We start from the raw sequence: 25,464 nt of genomic DNA, 5'->3' as shown, positions 1-25,464 counted from the left end.
AATCAGGGGTACAAGTGTGGGAGGCAGATGTCAATGGACAGAACAAAGTCCTATAAGCTATGGGAAGAAATAGAATCAAGAGCAAAGTAGAAGAGGGAAGTCACCTCTTAGTCCTACCCTTCTGCATTTCTTCTTCTTCTTCTTTTTTTTTGGTTTTTGGCAGGGCAATTGGGGTTAAGTGACTTGCCCAAGGTCACACAGCTAGTACGTGTCAAGTGTCTGAGGCCAGATTTGAACTCAGGTCCTCCTGACTCCAGGGCTGGTGCTCTACTCACTGCGCCACCTAGCTGCCCCCCCCTTCTGCACTTCTAACAACACACTAACAAATGGAGTCATTCCAAACAAACACTTTTATTATCTTCTTTACAGAATCTAAATTCACTTAACAATTCTTTAACAGATTAGGTATTAGGCTCCCTAAGGAACAGGGCCTACGACCAATACAACATACAGAAGGGCACAACTATCTGGCAAACACCTGAATCAAAGATGATGCTCACCCTCTCCATAGGCCCCTAGAAGGACCTTAGCCAGAAAAGCAGAGATTTCAGTGTGGGACCACCTCAAAAAAAATTATGTGTAATACACATGAACTATGCTGCCCTTTCACACAGCTCAACTGGGATGGATGGCAATTTAACAGTCCTCAGAGCAGAACCATGGTGGAGTTCAGTTATCAAATTATAGCCTTAAGAAGTTCTTAGGAGAGGGTTAAAACATGATCAATATATTCCTGGGGCCCATAGTGTGATGGGATGGTGACAGTAAGACACTCAGTGGGCATCCTTGTCTGGCTAGTTGGGTGAGGTTTTTATTGTCCAACAACACAGTTGCTACACAGAGGTGTGAGGCTGCTGAAGACAAGAGGTCTGATGTGGCATTAAGAATTGAAGAACTGACCCAGTTTCTGGTCAGGAATAGTCAGCAAAACCACCAGCACATAGATGGTTCATTGCACAGGATAATGTTTGGGACAAACTCTCATTTGTTCTGAATAACACCTTACATTGGTACAGCACTTTATGTTTTTCAAAAAGCTGTCAATACACTTTCATTTTCTTCTGGGCACTCAGGCTCACTCTCCTTCCTCCTCATCGACGCTGGTTTAGGCCTGTCAAATTCTTGAGCTAATGAAGACAAATCAAAGCAGATGGAAGCAAAGGTCAGAGCCTGGTCCTGATTATAAATCAGGTAGTGGCCAGTGGGAACAATAGAAGCTGGAGGGCAGGCAGTGATGTGATTTGATACTGAATGACATAATGTATGAAAAGCACTGTGTATACTTTAAAGTTTCACATAAATGCTAGTTATTATACAATACACCATTGACTCCAGGCTCTGATATTTTCCCCAGTACCACAGGAAGACTGAAGAGGTGGGCTAACTGCAACTAGGGGGCACATGAGGCCTTTTTTTAACTTTTCACTTCAAGAATTAAAAGAACTTGAATTACACAGCATGTAAGGTTTTAGGCTAATGCAAACTCCAATGATACTCACAGTCACGGCTGCTCCCATCATTCCCTGCACAAGGGCTTCCCCCGTAGATTTGACCTAGGAAAAGCAGAATGAAAGCTCTCAAGTGCTCTAACACATAATTAAAGATAAAGCAGATATTAAAAAAACAAGCATGTTTAGCCCAGGTGAAGGAGTCTGTGCACTAGAACAGTGGTCTCAAACGCAAATAGAAATGACTCTCTGTGGGCTGAATAACTTAGAAAACCACAAATTAACAATATCTATGTTTTACTGTATATTTATTTTGTTAAGTGTTTCCCAATTACACGCTAATTTGGCTTGGGTCAAACTAGGGAGTGTTGTGGGCCTAGTTTTTGATATCTCTATATTGAAAGATGGTTTAACTGCCTATGCAGAGGTCGAATGATTCACTGGAGCAATGCTAGCATATAGCTACTAATGTACAGTGGTGGGGCACAAAAGGTTAGATTCTTTAAGTCTCTATGTATGTGTCACCCCTTCTGAGCATGAGGGAAGGGAATATTTTAGGAGAGTTGCAGGTGACATGTTTTTATTCACCACATTTTAGAACGTCACTGATGGGAGGATTATGGTAGAATAGCTCCCATGATGTTCCAACAAAGTTAATTTAGGATAACCTGTTTGGCTGTGTGTCCCATGCTCATGGCATCATTGATCCTGTTTTCAAGGAAGCGCCAAGTGTCTTCAAAGTCAGGAGATGAGTCCTGCATCATCACTAGCTCTGTAGTGTTATAGATGCCAGCCAACACTGCCCGACGTGTATACCAGTTCAACTGCATCAGAAGCAAGCCAAGAAAACAAATCAGAGCTGGTGCGGACCCTGGGAGAGAACAAGCTCGGGCCAAAGCCAGATGTGACATAAGGGAAGATCTTCCTTTGCCCCGTTGCTTCCCTTCCCTTTGGCCTACGTAGTGATTCTCCAGAGTTAGGAAAAGCCCTCAGCAACTTGTAACTGGGAAAGGAAGGAGCCTGTCCTGGTAAACCCCTCTTTAAAGCACCACCTCAGCTGCTTAGTGTTTTATTCCTTTAATTTCTTTGCTTTCCAATTTCATTTTCCTACCATCTCAGTCGGTGGTGTATTCCCACATGAAGGAAGTTTATTAAAGCAGTTTATTACAACTGTGGTGGGAGTCTTTCTCCACTTCCCCTACCCAGATTCCACAAAATACCATCACTTATTAATTGTTTTTATGAAGGTATATGTTACTTCTTTTATTTCCTGCCCAAAAGATGATGCTTTTTAACAAGGCAGATTCTTTGTTGGTGGCTGCTTTAAATGAATTTATTGATCTCTCAGCGGAGGAAGAAGCGTGCTGGGGGAAGGGAATTTCTTTTTAAAGAGATGGGTGTCTCAGTAGCATTCTATTTTGAAAGTGGTGTTAATGAAATCAGCCTGAGTTAAAAAAAAAAAAAACAAACAAAAAACCAAAACAACAAGAGATTTTGCTGCAGGATTTAAATCTTGAGAGGTTGCTGGGAAATGGTTATAAAAAAAGCAGTTCTAAATAAAAACAATCTCTTGTGCTTTGAGTCATTACTGTAGGTAAGAAAAAATGCTTTAACAACTTTTGGTTTTGTGGTCAGGACACTGAACTTTAAACAAAATGTTAAAGCCTATAGTTAGCTCTATGATAGCTGTCATCAAAGAACATGCCACTGCCTTTCTTTATAGTTTCAATTTGTCTTTTTCTCTGAGATGATGATACTGCAGGCCCCATGAAAGAAGCTTATAATTAGAGAACTTTCATAAAGTTCTATAAGGAATTTTCATTTTAAGTTTTGGAGTTAACTGGGACCTAAATCAGAATATCAGATTCCTGTGTTGTAAAACCCCTAAATCTCTTGGTGACTATAGCGAATCACCTCACAATTGTTCTAGGCATAAGGACTTGTAGGAGGTACTTACATCAGTGGACTGGTCTCCCGCATAGTGCCACATGTCATCTACCATACTGGTGAGGAGGTTTAGGCTGGCTGGGATATTATGAGGGAGCACAAGGATGCTGAGGGCCTAAAAAAGAAACAATACAGAAACAAATACAGCATAATCCCATAATGGGACTGATTGACATGTATAGTTAATAGGAAACAGTTTACTTTTTAGTTTCAGCTCTCACACACAAAAACAAAAAAAACAACGAAAGAACTAAGACTTTTCTTCATTGGCTGATAGTCCAAGTCTAGCCAAGTAGCACAAAGTCTTGACAGTCCACATATCTGAACCTTGCTTGCCCAAGTTGTTCATCAATTTCCTTGATCACCTAGAGATACTTCCCTTGGCAACAAGCAAGGAAAACCAGTGCTTGACTCAGAGTGCAGTATCTGGAATCAGCCTTGGCAGCAGTGTAACTTTATTCAGGTGATTGACGGCATCCCATCTTTCCCTTTTCAACGCAGACACTCTAGTTCAGGCCTTCATAAACTTTCACCAAACAGTCTGTAATAGCCTCCTAACTGGCCTTCCCACCTTCAGAAATCTTCTGCACAATAATGCCAGATTAATCTTCCTCAAATTATAGCTCTAATTATATCCCATCTCTGCTAAAAAATCTTCACTGGCTTGGCATCATCTATAAGGCCAAAGCCTAAACTTAAATTCCTTACAGGATGGCACTCAATACCATCCATAATATGGCCTCAATCTATCTTTTTATTATTAGCTCCCACAATTCCTCTATTTTCATGCCCTATACTTACGCAAAACTAAATTACCAAAACATGCCAAATGTTTTTACTTCCATGTCCTTGCTGATGCTTTTCCTCAACCCAGAGACTTCTCTTAGGCCCAGAGAACATGAGGTGGCTTTTAGAAAGTACCCTATGTTAGGCATGCAGCACTAAAACCACTTGCTTTCTACAATTCCCTTCATGGACTCCTACCACCTTAGAAGAGTGAGACTTGCTTAGGCTGGTAGGATCCAGCCTATCCTGTGAGCCAGGACCCAAGGGCATTCATATTGCCAGACTGTTCCCATTTCCCTTCCCCATGCTCCAAAAAAAGGGGATAAATGGCCTGGATTAACAGTCACTCTAAATTATTTAATAGAGATGGGTTTAAGTCCTGGCCTATCACACTTACTGTGTATTTCTAGGCTTTTCCTTTGCTGTGAAAATTAATGAGTTAACTTTGGTACAGTACTCAGGGCTGAGTATTATTAATGTTATTACTGTCATTAATAATGGTATGAGGACTACATAGGAACTTTGTACCCGGGGCCAATGTTCAATGTATGGGATCAGCATTCTCAGTCTGGTTTCCACTGCATCCCTCAGGAACTGGTCTGTCTTCCTCTTCCTGGAAGAGGGAAAAGAAAACAGCTTGTCTATGTGTCAGAGTAGGTGGCTAGGAGCATCCTCAGTCCTAAGGTAGGAAATGGCTCTTTCTGGCTCATAACTCTGACCTGGCCAAAGCTATCTGTACTTCTGCCATCAGAACAGCTGGTCAGTGGGGATTTTTTGCCTAAAAGAGCTGGACTGCAGGGTGTTATTTTTTCTCCTTGTTCTGCTGAAAGCCTTGTACTTAGGGACAGGCTGAGATCTAGGCCCTGGCAAATGTGTCCCTATACTCCTCAGTGCTAATGCTACAGGATACTCACTCTGCCTGGCCCAACTGCACGAGCTTTTGTTCCTCCTCCATCACACGACAGAGTTTTGCATTGCACTGTGTCACAAAATGCAGGATCAGTTCACTGCCATCATTTCCAAACATGCCAGCTGCTGCACCAGAGAGACCCAGGGACTGTGAAAGAGGAAAGAGAGAGACTGACGGAATCTCTAAGATGATAACTCACACTTTGGCAGCGTTTTGAAGTTTACAAAACTTTGCTCACAACAGTCCTGAGCTAGGTAGTGGAAGTGTTATTCATATTACACAGAGGAAACTCACAGACATTTAGAATCTTTCCCACGGTCATATGGCTAATAACTGTTAGAACCAAAATCCGAACTCAGGACTCATGTCTCTAGGTTCAGTGCTCGTTACACTATACCACGATAAGGAAAGACAGACAAGGACTTCAGGGTATATGTGGGAGAAAAGAAGGAAATGGGAAGAAAGGGAATACTATATTCTGTCTATTCCCTTTTTGGGGAAAGAGATCTAAGATTCTTCAAAATGCTCAGCAGTTTCGCTCTCTACTAACTTTTCAGTCATCTACAGATTCCCTATATACATATATACCTGAGCTCCTTCTGCAATAGCTTCTGGGGTCCACCCATGAGCAGGCACAAACTCCAAAGCTGCAGTCAGGATCCGATGCTGCAGCTGCTCCTCGCTTTCATGGTCCTCATCCTCCTCACCACCCTGATCTGTGTACCTGAAGCCCAATTCAGGAGAACAAGCTGAGTCCCAGGACTGTGTCCCAAAAGCTGTATTTTCTTATAGGGTTGAGAAAAACATCAATCTTATTTTCCTTTGTACCAGTGTCACAGCTTTTTCAATGACAATAGGATTAAAAAGATCTCCGTTCTCTTCTCCCACTACTGTTACTAAAAGCAAGAGCATCTAGTATATAGCAAAGTTGTTACTCAATAAACAAAAGGATATGCTTGACCCAGATGTGTCCCTTGGCCACTGCACAGAAAAAATACAACTTTTTTCAGTAGTTGCATCAATAAAAAATACTAGCACTCTGGGAGAATAGAAATCAGATGACTGGGCAGCTTGGTGCTTACCGGGGGGGTGAGCGTGAGGACTCTGGATTGGGCTCTTCTGTTCCCTGTGACTCCGAGTGCTGCTGAGAGGAAGAGGGTGGGGGCTGGTACTTTTGTTCATCTGAAGATTTCATTGCCAAAACTGAAGCATGGAAGGCACGTAGCATTGGGGAGGGCTGACACCTGGTCACTGAAATAGGAGGTAGAATGGTCACTCACAGACATATTCACAAGCAGTACAGGAGTTCACACGGTATAAAGCAAGATTAATGGGATACAGTGACACATTTTAGGGGTTTGAGATGAAGACCTCAGGCAACGAATAGCCTTGACAGCATGGCACAGGAGGATACCGAACTGAGAAGAACCAAGTTCTAGTTTTGGCCGTGCCACTTCATGGCTGTGTGACTGTAGGTGTCACTTAACATTTCTGAGCCCAGTTTCTTTGCCTGTCAAATGGGGATCATCATCCCTGGCCCACCTATCTTTTGTGTTGTAAAGAACAAATGACATGACATACGTGAAAGTACTTGATAAAACAGTTAAGCTTTATACAGACGAAAAGTATTATTATTATTATTATTATCATTATGAAAAGAGTGAACTAGGTTCCAGACCCTATTCTACTTCTGCGCATTTTGAGATGATGGGAAAATCATTAATTCCTCTATGTTTATTTCATAATCTGCAAAATGGGGATGTTAATGCGTGCCCTACATCACAGGGTGGAAAATCAAACAAGATCATGTGTCTATGTACACTGAAGAAAAAAAATGCTCTATGACAAACTGTTCTTAATTTTATTTAAGATATTTAATTCATAGGAACACAGAATGTTAAGTCTGAAGGGACTGTAGTTTATTTAGTATAAAACCTTAATTTTTGTGAGATAAAGAAACTGAGGTCCACAGAAATAAAATTATTTGACCAAGGTCACGCAACCAGTAAGTGGCACAGCCCAGATATGAATCCAGTTCCTTGGATTCCAAGTTCAGGGTTTGTCTTATTATACTATATTTCCATATCTGCTTCAATAAAATACAGAATCAAGAGTAATTTCAGGGCAGCTGGGTGGCACCGTGGATACAGTGCTGGGACTGATATCAGGAAAATTCATCTTCCTGAACTAAAATCTCTCCTCAGATACTTACTAGCTGTGTGACCCTGGGCACATCACTTAACCCTGTTTGTCTCAGTTTTCTCATCTATAAGATGAGCTGGAGAAGAAAATGTCAAACCACTCCAGTATCTTTCCCAAGAATATCCCAAATAAGGTCACAAAGAATCAGACACGACTGAACAACAACAAAGAGTAACTTAAGAATTCAGGTTTAAAATTTGAATAAAGAACAGTTAAAACTTTAATAAGATATATTTATCAAAATAAATATTCTAACGGATAGGTAATAGTTACAAGTCTTTGATAGGATTACTTGTTCAGCCAATCTTTAGTTAACTTTTGCAACAGATTCTGAGTATAAGAAACACCATTCAAGATTATGGGATATTGCTACAACTGAGTAGTGAACAGACTTCCTTTCCAGAAAATTATAGATTTTCTGTCCTAATGTTCTGTTTGAATTGACAAAAGAGAATCTGACATTAAAGATAATGTATTTCATTCATTCAACATTAATAATCTGCTATGTGCGGGCTAGGCATTATGGGGCATATAAGAAAAGGAGAAATCATGTGTCCTGCCCCAAAAGGCTGTATTTTTGATAGTATTCTTCTGATGATGATTTTGAGCTGATTATAAGCCTGCTGTTGCCCATATTCTAACTTTTCCAGATTCTAGCCTGCCTCAATATCAAAACAGTGATTAAAAAAAAGAACAAAACCAGAAACCTTATGGCAAAAAAAGGATCTAAATCATAAAATTATTAGAATTAGATTTAATGCTAAGTGAAAATATATATATATTTTAAAATATTAAATAGAGGGTTAAGAATAATTATTCCCAGATGAATAAAATTTAAGATCCTTCTTGAGCCCTCTATCAAAATACCACATACCCTGAAGATTAAATAAACCAGGGTATAAGATGAAAAAGAGAAAGGGGCAATGGTAACAGAAATGAGTCCACAAAGGGCTAGAATATTGATGTTTAAAAAGGGGGGGAGCAAAAATAGAGGAAATTATGCCTGATTTTAAGTTATAAGGCATGGACTAAATTTTAGAGCTGCCATTTATTAGCTGTGTGTAGCTGATAGAACACTGGGCCTGGAGTCAGGAAGGCCCAATCCTGTTTGCCTCAATTTTCTCATCTATAAAATGAGCTCAAAAAGGAAACGGCAAACCACTCCTGTATCTTTGCCAAGAAAACCCTAAATGGGGGTCACTATGAGTTGGACATAATTGAAACAACTGTTAACGGACAAGTTACTTTCTTGAGCTGGGCTATGGAATCATATCTGTAAAAATGGTAAGCAACCTAGTCTGGTGAAAAGAGCCATGGATTTAGGGCCAGGGCATCTGGATTTGAATTCTGTATCTTTCAATATTTGTGTGGCTTTGGATAAGGTTATTTGACCTTAATATTTCTGGGCTTCATTTTCCTAATCTGAAAAATGATGGGGTTAGACTAGGCAATCTTTAAGGTCCCTTCCAGCTTTAGTTCCTATGAAGTCTATGGATAATAACATTTGTACTTAACAGGGTTGGTTGTGAGACTCAAATGAAACTGCATTTGAAAGCACTTTACAAACCTTAGAGCATTATTTAAGTGTCAGCTATAACTTTTCCTCTGCAAAAATCCTATTTGGATGCCTTTTTCATAGCATGAAGGTGACACTGGGTTCTTAACGGCTCTATGCTCTACCATCTTGGAAAGGCTTTGTGTAGTTCCAATAACTGTGTCTTTTTTGAGGAACCTCAGTGGAGAGATTTATTACCAACAGGATGACCAGTTGGTGTCGAATTCTATGGCCGTGACAAACAAGGAAATAAAAATGTAAAATTATCCTCAGTTCTATACACTCCCTTCCATTTTTGCTGTGACAGCCAACTGGTCAACACATGACCTATTTAAACAAGCTGTTGATGCCATCATGGAAGGCCATCCCCAGAGTCAGGAGACCCCTAGGTTCAAGTCCTACCTCTGACACATACTAGCTGTATGACTGTGAGTAATTTACTTAACCTGTCAGTGCCCCAGACAAATTTCTCAAATGATTATGTTACGGATGATTTGCCAGCCTACACAGTGAAGGTAAGTGTTTCACAGGGAATTTCCTAAACCAATGAAATCACAGGTCTAAATTTAAAAAACAAATAAAAAATGATACCCTCCCCGCCATGGGAAATTAATAAAAGAACAGAGATGAATAGATATTGCCATTTTCTAAAGAAATTTAACTCTTCTAAAACCATCACTACTAGAAGGGGGCTAGAAGAACCTAGAGACTGTCTCTGCCTCCTTGCCAGGTAGAGATAGATATAAGCCAAAGATAATATCATTTTATAATAAAAAGTTATTTGTAAAACCTTCCAGAGAAGGATAGAAGATTATGACTGTTATTGCCTTATAAAGCATGAAGAATCAATGGAAGGAAATAATGAGTTTATAGAAAGCTTGTTGAGAGAGACCTAGTTAAGTCAGAGCATCCCAGGGGCTTTAAAGGATAAAACTGGAAGGATGATGAGCAAATGAAAAATAGAAAGTATCTCTCAAGGCTTTTATGACACATTATTTTCTCTACCAATAACAATACAGCAACCACATTTGGACATAAAGTCCCAGATGTGCTTTATGAAGTAGAAATGGTATTTAGGAAAACAAGAATGGGAAGAGCAACTACACCAGGCTAATTATACACTAAAGAGAATGGCACGAGGCAACACAATTTCAGAGATTATGAAGATATGGGAAAGAGAAAATATGAAACATCTGGAAAAAACAGCGGTGATTTATCATGATCTAAAAAAGGGTGATTGAGAAAACATAACTACCAACCCATACTCCTAGATTCTTAACTATACAAAATCTTTACGAAAAAACCTACATATATACTGAGAGTATCTTTGAAGGTATGAGAAAGGCTTTTGCAAAAGATATTTTACAGAAGCCTACAGATTTAATCACAAAAATAAAAGGTGCAGAGAACTTAACAACTTGCTTACTGTTTATTGACTACAAAAAGACATGTGATTTGGTAGGGCAAAATATTTACGAACTGCCATAGACTGAAGTAGAACCAAGAAAATACACACAGTGACCACAGTGCAAAGGGGAAGAACAAGGAAATGAAATTGAATGTTCATGACCACGTTTGTTTATCTCTCCCATTACCCCGTGAAGAGTCCCTTCATTGTGGAGGTGAGGACTACGGGTGCGGAATGCTGTAAATATTATATAGATATCTTGGTTATTTTTGCTGAACTGTTCTTTTTTCCTTTTAAAACCTTTGTTACAAAGGAAGCCTTGATGGGGGTGGGGAGAAAGGTGCATATTTGGAAATGAATGGGATATAAAAACAAAAGGCATCAGTAAGAAAGCTGCTCTTTCACAAATACCTCAAAATCATATAGCATTCCTTGAAAGATGTAAGTATGTGACAACCCTCTGATTGTTAAGTGAGGGATAAAACTGGGAGGAATATGCTCACCAAAGTCATGAAGGATATCCAGTAGTCTAAGAGGATGATTACCTATAGAGGGGTTCTCCATAGTCTCCTATTTGTAGATGACTTTATGCTAACTGCATCAAGTTTCAGAACACCGTAGAACATTTTAAATGAGATCCAGGGTCATGTAAAAAGTGTTCAAACTACACAGAAAAAAACCAAGTGGATGAAGAATGTCTTTTGGCTGATTTATGATAAGTTATATGGCCAGCACATAGACCTCTCTCATCGATATAAAGATTCTGGAAAGGAAATTTTGTTGTTCAGTCATTTCCAACTCCTAGAGACCCTCATTTGGGGTTTTCTTGGCAAAGATACTGGAGTGGCCTGCCATTTCCTTCTCCAGTTCATTTTACAAATGAGGAAACTGAGGCAAACAGGGTTGAGTGATCTGCTCAGGGTCACCCGGCTAGTGTCTGAGGCCAGATTTGAATCCAAGAAGATGAGTTTTCCTGACTCTAGGACCAGCACTCTACCCACTGTGCCACCTAGCTGCCCTGGAAAGACAATGGATGGGACCAAAAGTGAACAGTGGGAAGTAGTTTTAAAATCCTAAGCTTCTACTTGGAAAAAAAAAAGGCTGTATTTTTTTATTTTTATTTTTTCGCAATTGGGGTTAAGTGGCTTGCCCAAGGTCACACTGCTAGTAAGTGTGTCAAGTGTCTGAGACTGCATTTGAGCTCAGGTCCTCCTCCTGATGCCAGGGCTGGGGCTCTACTCACTTCGCCAACTAGCTGCCCCAAAAGGCTGTATTTTTGATAAGAATGTTCTTCTGATGAGATTCAATGTATTTTAAGTCTTAGAAGAATTAAAATTCCAGAGAAAAGGCAATAGGGATATGTGGGGGGTGTAAAGAGCCTGGAGCATATTACCAACAAAGAACTAGACACCAGATGCTCTTTATCAGGTTGTCACTGAGGATGGAAGAAGGCGAGGTGATCAAGTGGTGGGAAATTAAAATGTCAGGTAACAAAGGGGCAGCCCACAGGCTCCAAGACATAGTACCTTTGCAAGGTCAAGGGAGCCAGGGAGAGGCCTTCGGTGGAGAACGCGGGGGGCTGCTGCATCTTTGAAAACAGAGGAAGCTATGCACACTGGACACCCCAGCCAGAGCCGGGCTGGATCAATCAGGGGCCAGGGTTAAGATTCTAGTTAGGTCAGGGTTTAGGCCAGATCTGGAACCGGGGGTCAGAAGGATGGGTTAGGGTGATGGGGACCACATCTTGGTCTCAGTCCGGAGAAAGATTCGGGTCAAAGGTGAAGTCCGCGTTTGAGACACAGCATAAGTCAGGGTTGGGGGTCAAGGTCCAGTGTCGGCCCGTTAGTCAAGCCCGAGGAGTCCAGGCTCGGACCCGTTGGAAGATGGCCAAGAAGCAAGGCAAAGGTCCCCCCCGGGGATCCAGCCTGGCCCAGACCCTAGAATGCCCTTCACCTCACCTTGCCAGCAGCCCAGAACCTGGTTCCCCTTGGCCACATTCACTCGAGTCCCCTCCTGTCCCCACTCCCGCCTCCCTCCCAGGCCCCGGGGGTCCCGGCCCCGCCTGGCCGCCCCCCTCACCGGGCCGGCACTGCAGCCGCAGGAACCTCCATCCTCCCCGACGGAGGAACCCAGCCACCGCCGCCGCCATCTTGGAAGTGGGCAGCGGCCCACTAGGAGTCTCCACGTGACAGCCCCCGACGCGTGTGTGTGCGTGCGTGCGTGCGCGCGAGGGGGTGGGGCGGGGCGGAGAGTGGAGGACGCCCGAGGGCGGTGAGATCCCGCCCCTCCTCCGGCGTCGAAGCGCGAGTGCGCACGCGGGTTCCATTTCCCTTCCCCACCCCTCCCCTCCTCTTGTATCCCCTCTCCTCCCCTCCCCTCCCCTCCCTTTCTTCCCCGCCCTGTCTCTCCTTCCCCCGCCCCATCTTTGAGTCTCCTCTGAGTCCCCGCGAAGCCAGTCACTCTTCTTCTCGCGAGAGTCCGGACGGTGTTGAGCCGGCTGCTGAAGAGTGGTGCCGGTGGTGGCTACCGAGTGTGCGGGCGCCTTGGGTGAGCGTTGGCTGTGCCTCTGTCCGGTTACTCCGCTTCCTCTCATCCAGTTGCGTTTACCACACTTTGGGACCCCAGTTCCTTCTTGGAAGAACTCTGGTATCTCCTATCGTTTCCCCTCCCCCTGCCGGTGTCTTCATCCTCGCTTCACTCTCTCCTCCCGTCTTTCCTTCTCCTTTCTCTTTCCCCTCCTCCCTCCTCTCTTTCTCTCCCCCTCCCCTTTTTCATTTCCCTCCTCCCTTCTCAGCTCCTTCCCCAGCCTGCTCCCCTGCACGTCCCCGCTCTCTCTCCCCCCGTCCCTCTCTCCCATCCTTCTTTTTCTCTTCCTCCTCCTCTTCCCCCGGCTTCCTCTCGTCCTCTCCCCTCTTTCCCTCACCCTTACCCTCCCTGCTTCTTCTTCCCTTGACCTGCCCTCCTCCTCCCCCTTCTTCTCCCTTCCCTGGTTTCTAATCTTGCATGACCTTAAAGAAGTCATTTGACCTCCCTGCACGTCAGTGGCTTTACCTGTAAAGGAGGAGGTTGCATTCTTGCATCCTCCGAGGCCCGTCCCGGCCCCACGAGTGTATGAATCAGGCCCCGCGCCCAGGCAGCTCAGGTTGAGCTGGGCTGGGGGAAGCACATCCCTCACTTTGTCTGGAGTAAGAGCATTCCAGCCTGTACAAAGGCTGGGAGGTGGGATTATTCTGTATGGGGGAACCGTAAGTAGGCCAGTTTGGCTGGGTTAGCTAGTTGAGGAGACAAGTGACGTGCTATCAGGAAAGATAGGTTGTAAAAGGAGTTTCTCTTTCCCAGGCTCTTACATCATACTGTGTCTGTGTCCTAATAGAACACAACTTTACACACCTAGTATTAAATCTGAGTACTGTAAGGTTAAACGTGGAGGTTGGTCAGAGCCGAGTCCCATATTTTTCACGGGTTAGGGATAAAGACAATCTGCTGAGCATCTTTTGAGGACCAACAGCTTACTCCCTTCACCACCTACGAAAGGTGAGGTGATGTAGTTTAAATTGTGGACCCATCTGCTCAGAACTTGACTTTCTAGTGATGTTTGTTTATTCGTAAGAGTAATTTCCTCTAGGAAAACTAGAACCTCTTCCCTTCTGTCCCCCACATCTCTGTGAAACAATTATTCTATGCTTATTGGTTATGTGGTCCCAAGAGTTGTATGGTATTTTTGTGGATGGAAGCCATAACAAATCTTCCCATTGTCAGACCAGAAAAAAATAGCAACCTGAGAGAATAGTATTCCTGAATTATTCATCTCTCTTCAAGATCAGGCATCATTATAGTCAGTACTGATCTTTGAAGTTAGAGAGCTCAAATTCTGTCCTCACTGTCACATGAGAAGACCAGATGGAAACTATACCACATGGATATTATTACTGAAACTTTTTACTCAGGTCATCAGGCTAGTCCTGAATTCACCTAATTACCTCTGGAAGAAGACGTTTTGATCTTCATTCTGAGTTTTCTCTTTCCCTCTTGATCTTCTTTCTCTACTTATTTCTGTCATGTCCCATTTTTAAAAATCTCTTCCGAAGCGTAACTGCCATGATCTTCAGGATTTTTTGTCAACCTGTTTTACAGAATTAGGCGTTAGGTTGAAATTGAAAGCCTTAAACTTTTACCTTTGTTTCTTGATCTCCTCACATATATATATATATACACACACACACACTGGGAGCACATGGCTTGGGATGACATCAGCAGCCTTGTAGAAGTTATTTAGATAGAGTCAGTCAGAGTTGGAGAGGTGTCTTAACATCACATCCAAGGTCAGTAACATGACTGTGACTTTGAATTTCTCCTTCACCTCTTGTAATTACTAAGCTAGCTCGAGTCAAAACTCCTAAGAGTCCTTAGTTACTCTATTTTTCCCGCTATTGTGGGAGTGGGTTTTTTTGTGCTTTTTGGACTGATTGACCAAACTCAAAACATTTTGATTGAAAATATCATGTTTTCATATTTGAACTTTTAAACATTTCCTGTAGTGTCTCCTCTGTTACCAAGAAAGCTGAGCCTGTGCCCTTCTTTTCTAGGGTTGATATTTAACAAGCATTTTATTGCCATCCTCTTGCTATTAGATATTAATTTGGGAGGTAGGAACACAAAGCATTTTTAATATCTTCTAAATTAGTGACCTGTTCCCATTGGAACGCTGAGAAATTGTAAAGTGCAGATCTAATACTCTCTGATCTTAGCAGTGGAAAAGGAAGCTTCAAAGCCAGCTCCATTCTCCTCCTTAGGGAGGCCTCCCACGGGGCAAAGCTGGATATTAAGAACAAAGATTTTATGTGCCTGTTTGAAGTAGAGGCAAGTAAACTGAACTGAGAAAGGAGGATGAGCAATCGCACTCTTAGAATTTTCTGCTTCTGTGATGCCGTGCTGAAAAAGGCCTGACATTTTGTTTCTACCTAAAAATTAAGGTGCAGTATGTATAAAACCGAATTGAGCAAACTTCCTAGATCTCCTAGTTTCTGTTATGAAAATTGTATTAGAATGTAGTCACTAAAAAATACTGTGTATGTTATCAGTCAACGGGCAGTTTTTTAACTAGGAGAAAAAAAGTCTGTTTCCTGTTTTACTGAACAGCGTTTTCTATTGTCCCTGAAAGCAGTGAAGCATTTCTAGTATCCCTGAAGAAATCAGTACTTATTCTAGCAATTTAGTACTTTACCCTTAATGTTCTTTCCATCTCCATGTAGCAATCTAGGGCTTCTAAGCTTTTGATTGGCCTTTATGTATAAAACAATGATCCTGAACCTTATTAACAGCCAGATTCCTTTGTTAGTAATCTGTGTTTATTCTTGGTCAGGAACATTTTGGCTTAAAATTACAGTTCTTGAATGTGCTCTTTTAGGAATTAAAATTTAGATTAATGGCTATTTGGCCAAGAATATCCTTTTGTCACATATACTTTAGTGAATTGGGAGTGTCAAAAATGTGGGTACACAAGTATTTTTGAGGGGGTGGGGGGAAGTTCTTATTATATTAGTAATACCTCCCATTCATCTAATGCTTTGCAAAAGCCTCACAACCCTGTGAGATAGTAGTGTATGTACTGTTATCCCCATTTGTAGGTGAAGAAACAGGCTTGGAGAAGTTTAGTGACTAGGGATCATAGAGTCACAAATTTAGAGCAGAAGAAACCTGAGAGACTATTATATCCAACCTCAAGAGAAGTAAAGTGACTTGCCCAGGATCACATAGCTAGAAAGTGGCAGAATTTGAACTCAGGTATAACTGACTCCAAGTCTAGTGCACTAACCATTACATCAAGCTGATTCACAGAGCTAGCAAATGGTAGGAACCCAGGTAGCTTTTCAACCATGTTGTTTCTAACCCACCCTCAGGAGAGTAGATGAATTTGAGGTGTATTTATTTCCAGTAGTGGTCATTTTGTGTTGATCTAATCCATACACTCATTTTATCCACTCCACCCCCAACCCAGAGGTTCTTAACCTGGGATCTGTGAAGTTGGCTTTTTGTTTTTAATATTTTGATAAGTATATTTGAATATAATTGGTTTCTTTTATAATCTTAAGTGTTGTGCATTTAAAGGGGTCCATAGGCTTCACTAGACTGCTAAAGGGGTCCATGACCCTTGTGACCAATAACATCTGTAGGTAGGAAACTAGCTAGGGTTAGTAGTACATTCATAAAGAGAGGCAGTGTTGCTCAATGAAAAGAGCTATGTAGACCTGGTATCAGAAGACCTGGCTTCAAGCCCTGTGTTGGCTACATATTAGCTATCTAATGGGAAACTTCTTAGCCTCTTTAAGCTTTTTTTCCCTCACTTGTACAGTTTTCTTCAGAGGATTGTTGTGACAAATTCTTTTAACTTGTGAAATATGCTACAAATGAATCGCCATTGTTTATAATAATACCTGGCCCTTTTGTAGGTCAAACCCATCACCTGTCCTTGTACCTTGACTCTTCTCTCCTCATTCCCAAGCAAGTCATCACTTTCCTATTTTGAATAGATTAGTAATTCACTTACCTGTCCATTTGACCAAGATTATGAACTCTTTTCAGTCTGTTAGTATTTACTATTTATACAGCTCCTACTATGTGCTTAGTATGTACAGTCCTAGGTGATAGTGGGAGATATAAAGAATTTGATATGGCCAGCAACCTGGTTGACCGGGAGAAAAGATAAGTTATCACATAAGGAGATTTTAGGTTATTATTAATTCCTGAGCTATATTCCAAAGAATAGCTAAAAAAGTCACAATCATTACTTATTTTCTGATGATGACAGTGATGAGATACCTTCAGCTGAAGTGAATTTTTCAAATATATTTTCATTGTCAGTCTGCCATTCCAGGTGTTTATTATTCAGAAGAGAAAAGACTAATGGCTACCTTCTTTCCAGAAGGCCCAGAAACTTTAGGGGGTTTTGAGTGTTTTGAGAGATTATAGAGGAAAGAATGTTTTCTTCTTCATGCGTCCTTGACCAGGATCATAGGATCATAGTTCTAGAACTCAATGGAAGAAAGGAATCGAGGAATCAAACATTTATTAAGCATTTATTTTGTGCCAGGCACTGTGGTAATCTCTCAGTATACAAATACAAAGAAAAGACAGTTCCTGGCCTCAAGGAGTTTACTTGGCCTGAGCCCCCTTCACAAAATAAAGGCTCCAGGAAGAACTCATCAAGAGAAGAGGAGCTAGCCTTGCAAAAGGTTGAGGGTGAGCAGGCAGCAAATGTGGTAGCATGTTCTAGGCTGAGGAAGGCCCAGGTGCTGAGAGCTTTTTAATGAGATGGTAATAGAGGCATAATTTTGAAGTCCATAAAGTCAGGAACAGGGCCAAGATGACCTGAGAGTTTATGTAGTCTTAATTTCCTTGTTTTACAGATGAGGAAACTGAGGCCCAAAGAGTTTGATTTACCCAGGATCATACAGATAGAACTTTCTATCTCTGCTTCTTATTTTTAGGCCCTGGCTTTCAGAAGTTTGGTGGCATTAATATTTGAAAAAGAAAGAGAACACTGGATAAGCTAGGTGAATGTCCCCAACCGCATTCTTTTTTTTAATGCATTTTCTCTACTATACTTACGCAAAATCTCAAGGGACAGTAGAAGCTTGACTTTCATACAACATAACTTTTTGAACCCTACAAAATTAGGTAAAACTGATTTTTTGGTATTTATTTTGGTGAAAGGGAAAATACTATTTTACTAAGCATTTGACCTTAAAAAATTTAATTTATGGTCAAAGGAAGTCTGCCAGTTTCTCTTCCTTGCTGAGTCACTGATGACATCTACTCAATAAACAATAACATTTTTGTTTTATGATCTATGCTTTGGCTAGGTTATGAGCTGCTCCAAAAGGGAACTAATCTTCTGCCTTTAGCTCCTCGTATCAATATAATTGTATTTTTTTGACTTCATCTTCTCAGAAGGCTAGGGATTTTCCTAGAGAAGTTAATGCTTAGTTTAGGAATTTGGGATTGTGGAAATTTGAAATAATAAGGTTATTTATTTAGGCCTTCTCATCAGCAATATATTTTTCTAATGTCAGTATCCGTGGGTGACTGGTCTAGACTGTGCCAAAATTCTAATTGTGTTTATTACATTTCTTGGGTTAAACTGAGTTCAGGCCCTTTGTACCTCTGCCCAGCATTGAGTCATCCTTTGGCCATTAGTTTTCAGATTGGTGACATTGCAGCAATGGCAGAGTATGGAATCTCAACGGGGCAGCGTGTGGCGGTCATCTGGGATAGGTCATCTCCAGTGGAGGCTCTGAAAAGTCTGGTGGATAAACTACAGGAACTGGCTGGTGATGAGAGCCATGTTTCTGTGGAAAACATCAACCAACTATTACAATGTAAGAACTTGTCCCTGGCTCTTTACAGGGGCAGGAGGGTGTGGATGCATGGATGAGCTTTCTTGACCCCATTTGAGGTTTTCTTGGCAAAGATACTAGAGTAGTTTGCCATTTCCTTCCCCAGGAGGAAACTGAGGTAAACAGTTAAGTGACTTGCCCAGGTCACACAGCTAGTAAGTGGCTGGACTAGATTTGAACTCTGGAAGATGAGTCTTACTGACTTCAGGCTCAGCACTCTGTTCACTCTATCTAGTGATCCAATGGGCTGTACTTCTTTCTGCTCTTACTGACAAAAAACTGGTGTGCTGTCTGGCAGTCCTGTTCTTTTTCTGTTGAAATATGATGGCCAGAAGAGTGTGTTCGCTCGTAAAAGTACCTCTTTATCTTATAACTGTCTCTATGAGAGAAGAGGAAAAAAAGCTCATTTAACTATACCATTTCTAATTTACACCTGTACCTGTTCACATAGGTGGATCTAGTTGCATTGATGAGAATAATAGCAGGGGGGAACATGTCTGGAAGGAAGAATAGGATAATAGCTGCAGAGAGTAATAGTGTAGTAGCAACTGTAATGGCCATTGAACCACCATTAAACTGGGGAAGAGATAAATATCCCTCCTCTCATCTGAGGCCCGTGGCATTTCTAAGACTCCCGGCAGGCCGAAGAGGGTGCTGCTGTCGTGGCTCGGGCATTCTGAGTGATGCCTGTTAGGATCTTCATTTTGTCTTCTCAGCTGCTCACAAAGAATCCAGCTTCGATGTTGTTCTGTCGGGTCTGGTTCCAGGAAGTACAACACTGCATAACGCTGAGATTTTGGCAGAAATTGCTAGGATCCTTCGACCGGGTGGGCAAGTCCTTCTGAAAGAGCCAGTGGAGACAACCTCAGGTAAAGAAACTGTTGCTGTTCCTTTAATCTTCACTTGAAGCACTAAGCCAGGGTTTACAAAATGAGCTAAAGGTGTCTGCTTTTACTTTTGAGATGGTGTGGAACTGTGGGTCTTGAGATGAGTTCTGAAGGCCCTTTGAAAATTTAAACACCATCAGACAAACATGAAGTGCTATTGTAGTTTTTGTCCCACTTGACATAGGATATGGTTTTTAACGTCCTCCTATGAATCTGTTGTGATTGTTCTTTCCCTTTTTGATAGTTCAGGAAAGCAAAGTGAAGACAGTGGCTAAGCTGTGCTCAACCCTGACGCTCTCTGGACTTGTGGAAGTGAAGGAGGTACGTTTACAAGTGAGCTGCAACTCATGCTCCTGACACATGGTATAGAAGGAATCCATGTCTCTGAACTCACCCTTATGCCTCCATATTGTTTCTTCCCCGGTAACAAAAAGTCCCTGATGTGTGTCACCAGCATGTCTAGTCTTTAAAAGTGACGTTTCTATATTCCTTTTTGTTAGATTTCTCTTTGGGATTATGTGATTAACACTGTACCATTAAAAAATGGTTGCAGCCCTGACCTTGGTTTCTGACTAGGTCACTGATTTCCTCTATGATAGAGGTCTTTGAGGTTTTTTTTTGTTGTTGTTGAGGTTTTTTGTGCCTGCCTTTTTTCCACCTTTAAAATGTGATGCTGTTTTCTGCCTACATGGGAAGAAGAAATACTAAGAAAAGAGGTAGTATTTGCAAAGCACTCTAAATTTTGTGAAGATGGGCATTAACAGAGAGAAAAGTTGAATTCTAGTCATGACCCTGATCAGAGAGAAATTAAAAATAAACAGGTACTCTCTGTAGAGATTACATGGTTAATATCTATATTCTGTTCTTTGGACCTTAGGTATACTAACAGATTATACTATAACATTATGGCATGAGTGAATATTGTTTTCAACACAGACTAAACTTTTTTTGTGCCTTGAATTTCAGTTGCAGAGGGAGTCCTTAACCCCAGAAGAGGTACAGTCAGTACAAGAGCACCTAGGTTACCAAAGTGACAGCTTGGTCTCTGTTCAAGTCACAGGCAAAAAACCAAACTTTGAAGTAGGCTCTTCTACTCAGCTTAAGCTTTCTTTTCCCAAGAAGTCTGCTGTGTCAGGTAAGGGTAACCCCACTATTATACCAGTCTAGCACATTTGAATTCTATACTGGACCAAGTTAATTTTCCTGGTATGGGGTTTCCCTTAAGATTATGTCACTTGTAAGATTGTATTAATTTGCCCAGTTGTGCCCAGAAAATGTTTCCTTATCTTGCCTTCTGCCGTCATTACTATTCTTGTGATCTTAACAAAGAAAACTGGCTAAATTGAAGTATGCAGGTAAGTTTTCAGATACTTGATGCTGTCTTCACATACCATTAATTCTGACTTTCCCAAGATCCTGTAGTAATCCTCTGGAAACCTTTGTGTTCAAGGTCACAGAATGTGCAAGAGCACTGTAAACAAACAACCTGTGCTGTTTGAAGGATTTGGTCATGCAGTTGTGCTTGGCCTGATTTGGGGATGTACATTTGCCTGAACTGACCTATTTGAAAATCTGCCAAAGAATGAACTTGTTTCACTCAGCAACTCCTGATCCATATTGTTCATTCTGTGGCCTGCCCCAAGGCAGCATCCTCTGATAGATTCTGAATCAAAAACCCTGAGATCTGTTTCCAGCTCTGCCATTAACTTATCATACATGCTTTATCTTGGGGGCTTTTTGGTCCATGCTTTTTGATTTGTAAAAAGGGGATGAAGCTTCTCTTACTAACATCGAATAGTATGATGCCAAGTTAGTTGGTGTTTATAGTCATTGTACCTCTATGAAAAAAGAACTTTTTAGTGTCACAGCCTGTATTTGGCTTCTCTTGATATTTCTTTTGTTGGCTCATTTTAGAGAAACCTGCCATGGACCCTAATGCTGCCAAGCTGTGGACACTCTCAGCCAGCGACATGAATGATGATGGCATGGTGAGTCGGGCCCAATGCTGAAGCACGTGGTAGTTTGATATACCTCCAGCAAACTTTTCAGGGCCTCTGTGCTGGGTGTGAACAGTCATATATTAGAACCATGCCTGCTAATCGTGTTTATCATGCTTTGGGGTAGAATTTCAGCAGTAAAGTTACCATCATTTTCACTTAGTTTCTACTCTCTGCCTGTTATTTGGTATAATAGACCCAAAAGAAAACGAGTGTATTCACACATAGGCTTTTTGTCACTTTAAAAAAAATCTTTTGGACTCATTTTTTCAAAGACAAAATATCTGAATTGTGGGAAAAAGTTACTTTTTGTCCCTCCATCCTCATTGAATGCCTACTTTGTGATGAAACAAAACAGCTGACATTATCTACATCTGGCTGTGTATATGACATTCCACACTTAGAGAAATTCTTAAGGCTTAAATCTTCTCTGGCCATTTGATTTTACTCATCCCTTTCTCATCATTCACTTGATTCCCACCCCATCCACAAGATGGAATTATACCATATGGTCCATGGTATGTGCTAGGCTTTATAAAGCACTCTGTGTTATTTTTGAGAAGTTCATGATTAGCCACTTTGTGACATCCTTCTGGGTACCCTTCCCCTGTTTATCAGCTGGTGGATATCAGGAGGTACCTAATAATTTTAACGTTAAACTGAATTAATATAACTAGGAAGGTAAACTTACTGCCCCCACCCCATACTTTAAATTATATGCGAATACATTAAGTATAAATAATTTTTATATTATCTTCCCTCCTTTAGTATGACTATATGAGAGCTTCTTAACTGGGGTAGCTTCTTAGTCATTAGACTAATCTGAATACCTTCCAGGATCTCATTGATTCTGATGAACTCTTGGATCCAGAGGATTTGAAGAAGCCAGATCCAGCTTCCCTACGGGCTGCTTCATGTGGAGAAGGGACAAAAAGGAAGGCCTGTAAAAATTGGTGAGTGTTAGGGAATGTGAGGGAAGGTTCATTACTTTCTCTCAAGGAGTGTCTAATAAAGTAGAAAAGAACTTGCCTCTTAGAGTGCTCTCCATGTGATATGGGAGGGAAACAACATGTTGGACTTTAAGTCCACCTTATTGGTTCCATGTGTTAATGTCTTACCCCTGTGGTATTTGCCTAGAAGGTCGTGGAGAAAGTAGTTCCGTTGGGACTAGCTCTAGGTAAAGAATGGCTGAAAGGCGGATGAAAAGAGAGGGTCCTTCTACTCACCATAAAATGGTAGAAGCCATTTTTCAGGATTTGTGGGTTTCTAGTTCTTACAGTATCTTATCTCTTATGTAGCACGTGTGGCCTAGCAGAAGAACTGGAGCAGGAGAAACTGAAGGAACAGAAGAGATCCCAACCCAAGTCAGCTTGTGGAAATGTAAATATTTTGGTAGATTTTCAAAATTCACAGAGTACCCAGGTTATATTTAGGCTTCATCCTAAAATTGCACATATACTATTTCTACCTCTAAATAACTTATGATCCAAATGATCACAAGCAAGACAAAGTGAAGCAGACCTATATTGGAGAAGAGAAGTCCCCTATCTCTTGAGGGTATTAGCATTCTCAGACTTTTTGCTGTTTTATGGTAGGAATTTCTCCTGCCTCTACCTTTCTTCTTAACTTTGAATCTGCCTTGACTTTCTAAAAACTTATCAGGTCCTGAACTCATTGGCTGCTGTGGCATTGGATATTCCTGACTTATAACAGGAAACTCTGAAGTTTTAGTATTTGTAGCCCTACTGAGCATGAAATCTTAGCCAGCTGTGTTACTTCAGGACCACTGGGTGGGGAGGAAGCAACAATATTAGGAGTTACTTCCTCTTGGTCTTTGAGTTTGTATTTTTTGGTTAGTAGACACCTTCAACTCCTTCTTTTTCTCTTAACAGTGTTATTTGGGTGATGCCTTCCGCTGTGCGAGCTGCCCCTACCTTGGGATGCCAGCCTTTAAACCTGGGGAGAAAATCCTCTTGAGTGAAAAAAATCTTCATGATGTCTAGAAGGCAAAATCACTGGGACTTGTGAAGGTTATTCCATTCCAAAAACTGACTCCAGATTCATTTCAGCAACCCTTCAAATCCTACCTTGTCTCATGCCTCGCTGGTTCTGCCTACATTCCATGTTGGGGTGGGGTTGGCTTGGTAGACACACAGAAATTTGGGTATATATGCTGCTATGAACCAAAGGACTGAGATATAATCAGCCAGATTAATTTGCATTGGGCTATCTGATTCTTCAGTGGAACTTGAACTGAAGGTATAGCAAATTTCCATCTAATTAATGCTAGCAGAAAGAAGATGTACGCACTGGAGAAGTTACCTTCTTCGTGTTAGTATTTGCTAACCTGATCACACTGTATTTGGGACCTGAGACCAACTTCCCTGTCAGCTTGGATCATATCACCCTAGAATATAGTTATCCTTTAGTGTTAAACTTCTGTGATACATTGCCAGACCACAGATCTGCCTTCTAAATTTATTGATAACTAACTATTTGTTCTGTGAGCAAGCACATTTGTTCAGTTTGTAGTTCTTGGAAAAGATAGCCAAGTGTTGTAAGAACTCCTTACAGTAACTAGCTTTCAATCCAAATGGATTTCTGAAACCTTTTGAACCATTTATTTTTGAATCAAGCTTCACTGTTTCAGACCATTGTGTTATTGTGATCTGGCCATTAGTGAATTAGCATTGGAGCTGTGTCCTTTTTACATAATTGTGAATTTGTAGGTGTTAGAATAACGAACTCTTATATACCAGCTCCAGGAGAGAGAGAAAGAGAGAGAGTGAGTGAGTGTGTGTGTGTGTGTGTGTGTAAGTAAATGTAAGAACTGACCCTGCAGTAACCAAGAAAACACATTCACCTAAGTGAGGGACCTAAGCTCACATCTATCTTTAGATAGCACATACACATTATCATATCTGGTGGCATATGAGGGAGTCAGTGTCATAAATAAGTAACCCTCAATTATGGAATGGAGTGGCCTTTATTCATCTACTCATCTACCCAGAACTGTTCTGTGTGGGGTCTGGAGATCAGGACTCAAACCAACTATAATTTACTTGGTGCAAGATTCATTTTCGTCTGTCTTGCTATTGACCTATAAGGACTAGGATCCAATTTTGCCAAATGTTGACAAATGTGTGGATTTAGAGGAACTGGAATTTCAGCTGTGTGACTGATAAATAAAGTGTTTTAAATGATCTTCATTTTTGAAATGTGTACTGATTCTCTTGCATGCATTCCAGTGTTCTGGTCCTGGCAAATAGTACTACATTATGCTCTAAGGAAATGATAGTTCAAATTAGTCTCACTGGCCTTAGCATCAGCAGATAGTTGTGGAGCAGAATACTGCATATATAACTTCATTGTCTTCCAGGGTTTGAATTCCTTTCAATAAGGTTGAGAGCAGAATGTTTGCCATTCCATTTATGCCGAGGAGCCTATTATATAGTGGTCTTTGGACCCTGTTGAAGGCCACAACTTGCTGACCTGCTATTTACTTTGCTCCTCATTTGCTGCTTGCATCACTACCATTTAGGAAGCAAACAGGTGTGATGTTGCTTTCTGCTGCAGTGAGCAGCCTTGAGGGTATCTTGAGAACAACTGCCCTGTCACCCAGTAAGGTTCAGAATAAAGCCAGCCAAATGTGGGAGTGCTAGTGGGTCAGGGATGCTAGAGAAAAAGCTTGTTTATCTGCAGGGCTAAATTTGGCTTGGGAGGTTGCTACATCTCTAGCACAGAGTAGGCATCTGAAGAAAAGTTGGATATTTTATTAAACCTTAAAACCTGGGAAGCAGTAGTATCAGGGGTAGCTTTTGAACTTCAGTTGAACCCTCTTTTTTTTCTTTCTGATGGTGAATCTTTAATCCCATCAAGCATGTGATGTTAGAAAAAGGGTATATTTTATATCTTTATCTTCTCCCAG

The 25,464-nt window shown here is 41.3% G+C and overlaps 2 protein-coding genes across 5 annotated transcripts; one reads left to right on the top strand and one right to left on the bottom strand.

The window, feature by feature from the left end:
• Positions 1–331: 331 nt before the first annotated feature.
• On the bottom strand, positions 332–12,542 carry COQ9 (coenzyme Q9). The gene is made up of 9 exons (XM_036749279.1): positions 12,336–12,542; positions 6,174–6,342; positions 5,680–5,815; positions 5,096–5,238; positions 4,710–4,794; positions 3,406–3,510; positions 2,117–2,272; positions 1,500–1,553; positions 332–1,127 (listed from the first exon to the last, which is right to left on the bottom strand). Exons 1-9 carry the CDS (start codon positions 12,403–12,405, stop codon positions 1,092–1,094), a joined length of 954 nt encoding a protein of 317 aa, XP_036605174.1. The 5' UTR covers positions 12,406–12,542; the 3' UTR covers positions 332–1,091.
• On the top strand, positions 12,541–24,745 carry CIAPIN1 (cytokine induced apoptosis inhibitor 1). 4 transcript variants are annotated; one of them, XM_036749281.1, is made up of 9 exons: positions 12,541–12,803; positions 18,453–18,634; positions 19,369–19,521; positions 19,784–19,860; positions 20,506–20,674; positions 21,454–21,527; positions 22,374–22,489; positions 22,835–22,916; positions 23,429–24,745. In XM_036749281.1, the coding sequence occupies exons 2-9, from the start codon at positions 18,478–18,480 to the stop codon at positions 23,537–23,539; spliced, it is 939 nt and encodes a 312-aa protein (XP_036605176.1). In that variant the 5' UTR covers positions 12,541–12,803; positions 18,453–18,477; the 3' UTR covers positions 23,540–24,745. The 4 variants fall into 4 exon arrangements, with proteins under 4 accessions (XP_036605176.1, XP_036605178.1, XP_036605175.1 ...); XM_036749283.1 differs by having other exon boundaries at positions 19,347–19,521; XM_036749280.1 differs by having other exon boundaries at positions 12,714–12,902.
• The last annotated feature ends 719 nt before the right edge of the window (positions 24,746–25,464 follow it).

The sequence above is a fragment of the Trichosurus vulpecula genome, chromosome 3 (assembly GCF_011100635.1).
Source record: "Trichosurus vulpecula isolate mTriVul1 chromosome 3, mTriVul1.pri, whole genome shotgun sequence".
Taxonomy (NCBI): Eukaryota; Metazoa; Chordata; class Mammalia; order Diprotodontia; family Phalangeridae; genus Trichosurus; species Trichosurus vulpecula.
This window is presented reverse-complemented; position numbering and strand designations above follow the sequence as displayed.